Genomic DNA, 8,118 nt, shown 5'->3' with positions numbered 1-8,118 from the left:
CAAAGAGCTAGCCCTTCCAGTGCTAGAGAGGCAACAGATAGTTTTAGTTTAGTTTTAAAAGAACTCATCATCCACAATATGCATCATTCCATCAGTTTGACTCGGGTAGTATCCTATCCCAAAGTCCAACCGATATTTTTATGGATCACGCTGCAGATTAGAATTAGTTTATTGGAAGCATGCATGCATGCTTACACACAAGAAGTGATCGAAAAAATCGCTTGCTCAACTGCAATATAGGGTGCTGGGTAGCAATTCCTGTGTGCGCGTGTATAGGGACAATTCAATACTTTCTCAAGAAGGTCATTTTCTCTTGAGTTGGACGAAACGGTACAGAGGAGTCGCTCTCCCGTGGCCTGGCTTAGCCCGCGGGGGATCACGACGTTCTTCCCTTTTGACTCTTGCGATCGATGAATCGATCCATCCGTCCATCATCGCTCGCCTCGATTATTCGACCTATAGCTGCATCTGCATGCCAGCCTGCTTTCAGGCGGGCAACCTAGCTTACATCCCAATCAGGCCCTCTTCATCCTCCCTGTATTTTCTCCCCAATTTCTCTTCTCTTCTCTCTACTCTTCTCCTATAGTTGTTGGCCAAAAAAAAAAACTAAGCAAAAAAGGATAAAAAATGGTTGGTTTTACAATTAAGGGCCACTTCTTTGTGGCGCTCCCTAGCTCAGATGTCTACGTAGTGTTTGGTTTTTTTCATCAACTCCTCTGCTCCTCCTCTCGATTGCCAACCGTGGTCCTAGCTGAAGAATCTGTACAAGGACTCTGATGGTCCGTGCTAATACGGAATCCACCGTTCGGTCTCCCGCTCCCACTGCGGCGCCAACAGGTGTCCCCCCGGACGGTGACCGCCGCGAAAATGGACTCGCGCGCGCTGCGTGGCGCCGCTGCCCGCCGTTGATGTTGGTTTTGCCAGCTTTCCCCCAGCTTAGCTGATGCTAGTGTTTTTCTTCTTCTTTTTGTCTCCCTGTTCGGTTTTCACTCCTGCTCGGTGTTCTTGCGGGTGAAGCTCATGGGGAGGCCGTTGAGCGGCAGCGCGAAGGGCCCGAACTGGACGCCGCTCTCGGACTTGGACGTGGACCACCTGTACTTGGTGGCGAGGTGGTGGAAGAGCACGAGCATCTCCAGCTTGGCAAGCTCGTTGCCCGGGCACGAGTGGGTCCCGTTCCCGAACGGCATGAACGTGTTGGGCTTAGGCGCCACCTGCAACAGAGACGGGGTCAGGAAAACCCATACCGGCCACTGCTCGCAAACCGCGGACCGACTTGGCTAGGAAGTCGGCCGCACCGGGAAAGGAAAGGGAGGGAAGGGAACAAAAACACGGAAGAGTGGGTTCGTGATGCTGACCTCGAACCGGGACGGGTCGAACTTTTCCGGGCAGGGGAAGTGGTCGGGGTTGTGGTGGATGTTGCGGAACAGAGGTAGCACTTTCCAGCCCTTGGGGATCAGGTACCCTGCACAGAGCAGACGATCGAACGAGGTTAGATTCTGGGACGACTTGATCGAGTTAGTCTATTTCGGTTAAGGAACCAGTCTGCCCCATTCGGTCCAGTTCACTCGCAGCGGAAGGGAAGCGCGAGGCTGTCTCGAAAGGGACGGACAGGCTGCCACCGGACAGCTCTGCTCTGCTGCTCACCTTGGTATTCCACGTCCTCCACGGCCTCCCTGAAGGTGAAGGAGAGGATGGACGCCACCCTCATCGTCTCCTGGATGACCCGGCTCGTCATCTTCATCCGCCGCGTGTCCGCCCATGACAGCGGCTCGCCCGACTCCTCTTTCTCCTTGGCAATCTGCAGCTGCTCTTCCTGTTCCATCCATGGTGCCCGCGGTCAGCCTCACCATCAAGGACTTTGATATACTATGAAATATGAGGAGGCGAACTTACGGTGACGGCCTTGAGGACGGCGGGGTGGTCGCCGAGGAACTTGACCATCCAGGTGAGGACGCTGGCGGTGGTGTCGCGGGCGGCGAAGATGACGCCGATGACGTTGTCAGCGATCTGGGCGTCGGTGAGGGCCTCGCGGCCGTCCACGAACGACCCCAGCAGGTCGCTCCCGCGCTGCCGCTCGCGCCTGGCCGAGATGATGTGGGCCACAATGGCGCCCAGCCGCTTCCGGGCCTTCATGGCCTTGTGGAACAGGGTGCCCGGCAGGTTCACCGGCATCGAGTTGTACCCCTTCTCCAGCGTCAGGTAGCACTGCTTCAGCTCCTCGATGTAGCGCATCTCCTCCTCCCCGAAGATGGACAGCAATGCCACATTCAGCGCGTACTGTTGTATATGCCACCAAACAACAAACACATCGGATCGATCAGCAAAGCAGAGTAGAGCAGAGCAAAGCAGAGTGGGAAGAGGAGTTAGGTAGTAAGAACTCACAGTCTTCATTTCTTGGAAGGTGTTGACGAACTGGCCGTCCCAGGAGTGGAGGGAGCGGAGCGCGATGGCCTCGATGGCGGGGACGGAGGCGCGGATGGACTCGGGGGAGAAGGCGCGGGAGACGATGCGGCGGAGGTGGGCGTGGTAGTCGCCCTGCTGGAAGAAGATGGCCTGGGGACCCAGCATCCGCTCCTTGCTCGCCGGGAAGGTGGGCTTGAAGAGGTGCGCCTGCGTCACCAGCACGAACCGCGCCGCCTCCGGGCTGGACACCATCACGCAGGGGCATCCCAGGATGTGCGTCTTGAAGATGGGGCCGTACTTGTTCCGCTTCTTGTTGAAGAACACGTTGGGGTTCTTGGACGAGTACAGCTGGAACGTCTCCCCGACGTACGGCCACCCCATCGACCCCGGCGGCAGCGGCAGGCCGCACGCCGCCGCTTCCGACGAGCCCGCCTGCCGGCGGCGGCCGCGGACGGCGCAGAAAAGCAAGAAAGGCGCGAGCACGCACACGAACAGAAGAAAAGCACCCATTGGCGCTTGCTCACTTCACTTATCTTTGTCAATCGCAGAGGAGTAGGAGGAGAAGGAAGAAGAAGAGGAAGAGGAAGGGAAATGGGCGGTGGTGTTGTTGGGGGGGTGTGGAGGGAAAGGCGAGAGGGGTGGCAGCTATTTATAGATTGGCCGCGAGCTGAGTTTCCCGGTTTCTCCTCCGTTTCGCTCTCCTTTTCTGCGGCCGCTCGCTGCCCAAAAATCTACTACTACTACTAGTAGCACCACCACTACGCGCTAGAATAGCCGAGCTGTGTGCCTCCGCGCGCGAGAGAGACAGATAGACGCTGCCGAATAATTGCGCTATCAATACGGAAATAAAGGGAAAAAGGCGTGCGGGCGAGAGAGCCGGATTAATCAACTGATCGGTTAAACCGGTTAACCAATACAGTGATAGCTAAATGGGCCTATCCTCTTCTGGCCAGCGCGCGAGGGAATCATCCCTTTCTCCAGCTCACCTCTCCCTTTCCGCCCTGTTTCCACACCATCAGCTACTGTACGCGCTCTCGTACGTACTACGTACTGCCCCGGCAGCAGCTGCTGCTGCTGCTGCTCCTGCTCCTATAATGCTGCTCTCCTTTGGCCGCTTCCTCTGATCATCCCCAACCAGCCATCATACTGGCCTGAACACTGTTCTGCTTAATTACTTGGTGCCCGGTGCGGCGGTGTTATTTTTTTTCCTTTTTGTCGGTAAACACATCTACCGATTGTTCCTGCGTCCATCGTAAGATGCTCATTTTATGATTTATTGATGCGTGAATAATCTATTTTTTCAAAGTAAACATCACTTGGGAATTTTTTGCCGGTATCACTGACCGCGGCTAGCTAAAGCAGGTTGCAAAGTAGGAATGCATGCCGAAATGCTTAACCTGCTCATGATGGGAATGACAGGTGTTGAACAAACCGTTAGTCCGTCGCGAAATGGTCGTGCGCATGCAGCTCTACCCCTCTGTTTTTCTTCTGAGAAAAATAAAAGCATATTTTTTTCTCTTTTCTCTTTTTTTTGATTCGGGCAAAAAAAGATCGGATGGTAGCGGTTCTAGTAGTAGGTTAACATCTTAATCAGAAATTCAAAGGCATGTGCATTCAGATCTACAGGTTGACCTTTGCATGTGATGGGACAGCTGTGAGGGTGTGGTTCAATTCATCTCTTATTCATCAAATCCAAATTCAGTCGTTCAACTCATCCCGTCAAAAAATCTTTCAACTCGAAACTGAATACTACTAGTATATGTGTACTAGGGAAGGACGCTGAGGAGGTGTAGTAATAGTCTACTGTGGAAACTATTAGTAACAAAATATCTGCCATGGTTTCTGGACACGTGGACCATTGAAAATACCCTCTTGTTCCTAATCTCTTCCTGACTCCATGCAAGCAAAAGGGCAAGTGGCACGGAACCATCATTTGCGTTCATTCTTAATCCAACGTATCCTCATCGCTATGAGCAAAGGTAAAAGAGGCTCTATATTATACAATATAATGTAAAAGGAGTGGCAGGCATTTCGTAATATAGTCTAACAGTTGTGATGCTGAATCTGAATCTCACACAACTTTCGAATGAGCTGCGTTATGAACGTATACTCAACCTATTTCTTCATCGGTCATCGCAGATGAGGCCATTGCCTTCTAGACGTTTGCAACGCGCCATGCTGCCGGCAGGGGAGGATATTGATCGCTTGTTCTCGTTCAATTATGACGGCATTATCAGTGTACCGGCCCAAGCTACCAACAGGCTACATGTATGTGTGTACAAACTCATGCTTCACGTAAGAGAACAAATGAAACTTGGCCTTTGAGCAGTAGTAGTAGCATTCTGTGAAACGAATATGCAATGCACAATATTAAAATGTTATAGTGCGATTTGACAGGATATTTTCTCGCAGGCAAAAGACAATTACGTACATGCATGGGGGGCTACCCTTTATGCATTATGCGTTCTGTTCCGTCCTGTAGTGTGGTAGCTACCAGTCCATCTTTGTATCTAAACAAGTTTATCTATGAGGAATATGAGACCCGGTGGTCAGGTCCCACGGGGGCAGGAGCCCAATTTGGATCGGGAAGTGGCTGAAGCACAGCATGAGTGTGCGATTCGGATAGATTCTTGGGGGACCAAACTGTCCGTGGTGGTATCCTAGTTGCACATACATGCCGTGCCATTGCTCGTGCCATTTCGTCTCAGGATATGCACGGCGGCGGATGCCGCTAGAAAGCCTGCAAGGTTTGCAGGTTGATGGGCGGAACTACGTGCGAGAGAGCCGCACGGTGCTGGCACGGCGCCGTCCAGGGCACGCGGGCAGGGAGCTTGCACGTAGCACCCCACCGCGGCGCGCGCGCGGGCGCGGCGGTCACGAATCACATGCGAGCGCGGGGCGGCTTTGCGATCTAACTTTGGAGTCAAGGCCTCAAGGGCGCCAAAATGCGTGCTTTGTCCGGGCTCTTGCCTGCGGTGTGCAGGGCGCGGACGAGAGCCGTTGATAGTCAAATAGCCTCATCATAGCCGCCCAGAGCCAATCAACCGCCGCGGCGCGCGCGCGACCGGTCGTCTCGGCGCCGTCCTTACGCCACGACAACCGCCGTGGGATCATCAATGGCTCCTGGCCGCTTCGTGCGGTCGCGGGACACCTGTGCGCGTTTCGATCACCTCCTGATGAGACGGTGCGGCGCGCTTCGGTGTTTGTCCTGCTCGACGAGAGGTGGAACCACGCATCTGATCTGATAGGGGATGCACGATAGTACGTCGTCGTAGTAGACGTAGCGCGGAAGCGGTCCCGGGCCGGGAGGCGCGCGCGTCTGTGGTCGCAGTGAGCTAGCCCACGGCACCCAGCAAAGCGGGCTCTAGCTAAAGGAAATATCGGGGGCCGGAGGTCGCGGAGGCGTCGTTAAATTGTGGCGCCGGATCGACGCGGGCCACGTTACGGCGGCCGCAGGACATACGTGTCTTCAATGATTGCGCGGATGTTCATATGTGCATATCCGCGTGCCCGGTCGCAGCTCTACCGCTCCTTGACCGATCGATCTCTTCCGTTCCGTGCCGTGCGGCGCCGCTCCGCGCGCGGTCGAGCCGCCCCGCGAGCCCACATGCGACTGCGTAGTACAGTTAGCCTTCCCCGTTTTGACACGTTTCGATCAGCACGGACGATTTGCTCGCTGCTAATAACTTGGGTAACACACAGATCGATCGTCCACCGACGGGATATGATGGAGTCGAAGCGTAGTGTGCGCGCGCGTGCAATAGGCCAGGCGTTTTGCGTGCGATGTCGAGCGTGTCCAGCTGGGCGAGCAATAAAATAGCCCGATCAATCAAACACGAGCCGGCAGGCGTGGCAGCGACAATGTCACTCCGGCGGCGGAGGGGGCCCGGGGACGCACTGATCGATAAGAGCAAGGATAATGGTAAGCTATAAGCAAGCTATATACTTATGTGGAAGAGAGAGATAAAGATAAGTTGGGAGTGTTGGCTCTCATGCAAGAGCTAGCTCCACACAAGCTACAAGAAATATGCATTAAATTTATAGAGAGATAAAGAGAGAGGATGAAAAAATAAAGCTAAACTTATAGCTGATGAAAAAAATAAAGCTAACATTATAGCTAACCTATTATAAATGTTAGCTTTAATATTGGTTTATATTAAGCAGTGGGTTGTACTACTAAACTTGCTCTAAGGCTGGTGATGCTGGTGGACGAGTCGGCGCCCGCGACGTGGCCGTCAGGCGGGCGCGCAGCGGCCACCCGACGCTAGCTGGCCGGTGGAATACTAGTATTTGAGATAGTCGTGCTGGTCAGGAAATACTAGTATTTGAGATCGCCGTACGTGTCTTCCAACAGCGAGCGCATGCTTGAATGAATACGTAAAGGTTTGGTTGAGCCTGGAAGGCTACGCAGGTACTACTCGGCATTCGGCAAGGAAACGATTGAGGAACTATGTGTCAGTTTGAAGATATTTGTTCTGATCCAGCAAAAGTATTTTGAGGTACCGGTACCTCACAGTACCAAATCGTTTTCGATCGTTGGATTAGCTAGACAGGATAAGCATTGTTAGATTCAACAATTTAAAATGATTTATTGGTACCGTGAGATATCGATACTTTGACATACCTTTTTTTGGACCGGAGCAAATCTCCTGGTTGAAATGGGACGATGCATACTTATGGGTATATAAGATCTAAAGATCTAATATCGGTTGACACTAAACCGATATTTGTCAGTTACTCTCACTATATTTGACGTGTTGAGTAGTTGTTGATATCGACAATATTTTTTTAACGAACAATAATAGTGTGTTGTTTTATATTGATATAGCATACCAATAATACTTAGATCGTCCGTCTTATTTAAATTTTTTTAAAAAAATTTAAAACATAAGTCACGCATAAAATATTATTCATGTTTTATCATCTCATAACAACAAAAATATTAATTATAAAAAAAATTCAAATAAAACGGACGATCAAAGTTGGACACGGAAACTCATGGTTGCACTTAAAATGGGACGGATGGAGTAAGTGATTAGTAAATAATGAATTGAATACTAACTATTATAGGTGTCAAAATAGATTTACTTGATTCTTTTAAATAAAATTATACATAAACTTATGCACGAAATTTAGTAGTTTGGTAAAAGCGTTCATGACAGAGGGATTTTTTTTTCAGCCCAACCTCCCTCGAGAGCCCAGCATAGTGTAAGTAGCATTGTTCTAAGTAACTTTAAACGGCGACCCATTTGTTGCACTTGTGACAAGAGGCCGGTTAGTTCCTGCAGTACATTGTACTCTTATTTGTTTCAATTTAAAACTCGCCCACACGCCCCTGTAAGTCGGCACTAGACTCTGAATTTCGGAATTGCTAGAGGACTGTCGACAGTTTTCTTGAGTGAAAACTGTCAAATTTTTTAGCCGTCGATTCCGCTTTAAGATTTGTACTGAGATATTTTGCTATTAGATCTAAACCCTCTTTTCATAAGCTAGTCTCATCATTGCATGTTTATGGTAGATTTGTTCAAGTTATATCTAAGTTACATTCCAGTTACATACCAGTTATATTATAGTTACACTATAATTATATTGTAACTATAGTGTAACTACACTATAACTATATTGTTTTCTCTATATAAATTACATATAAAGTTGCATATATTATTTTAATACATATATATAAGTTATTATTATTATAGTATAGTTCTAGTGAAA

At 50.4% G+C, this 8,118-nt stretch overlaps 1 protein-coding gene across 1 annotated transcript; it reads right to left on the bottom strand.

Moving 5' to 3' along the window:
• Window positions 1–242: 242 nt before the first annotated feature.
• LOC127764476 (abscisic acid 8'-hydroxylase 1) lies at window positions 243–3,030 on the bottom strand. Its single transcript, XM_052289361.1, has 5 exons — window positions 2,383–3,030; window positions 1,894–2,277; window positions 1,645–1,813; window positions 1,356–1,462; window positions 243–1,211 (listed from the first exon to the last, which is right to left on the bottom strand). The coding sequence occupies exons 1-5, from the start codon at window positions 2,911–2,913 to the stop codon at window positions 987–989; spliced, it is 1,416 nt and encodes a 471-aa protein (XP_052145321.1). The 5' UTR covers window positions 2,914–3,030; the 3' UTR covers window positions 243–986.
• Window positions 3,031–8,118: the final 5,088 nt, after the last annotated feature.

Source organism: Oryza glaberrima, chromosome 2, assembly GCF_000147395.1.
Source record: "Oryza glaberrima chromosome 2, OglaRS2, whole genome shotgun sequence".
NCBI lineage: Eukaryota > Viridiplantae > Streptophyta > Magnoliopsida > Poales > Poaceae > Oryza > Oryza glaberrima.
Note: the sequence above shows the minus strand (reverse complement) of the source record. Positions and strands in the feature narration are given on the sequence as shown.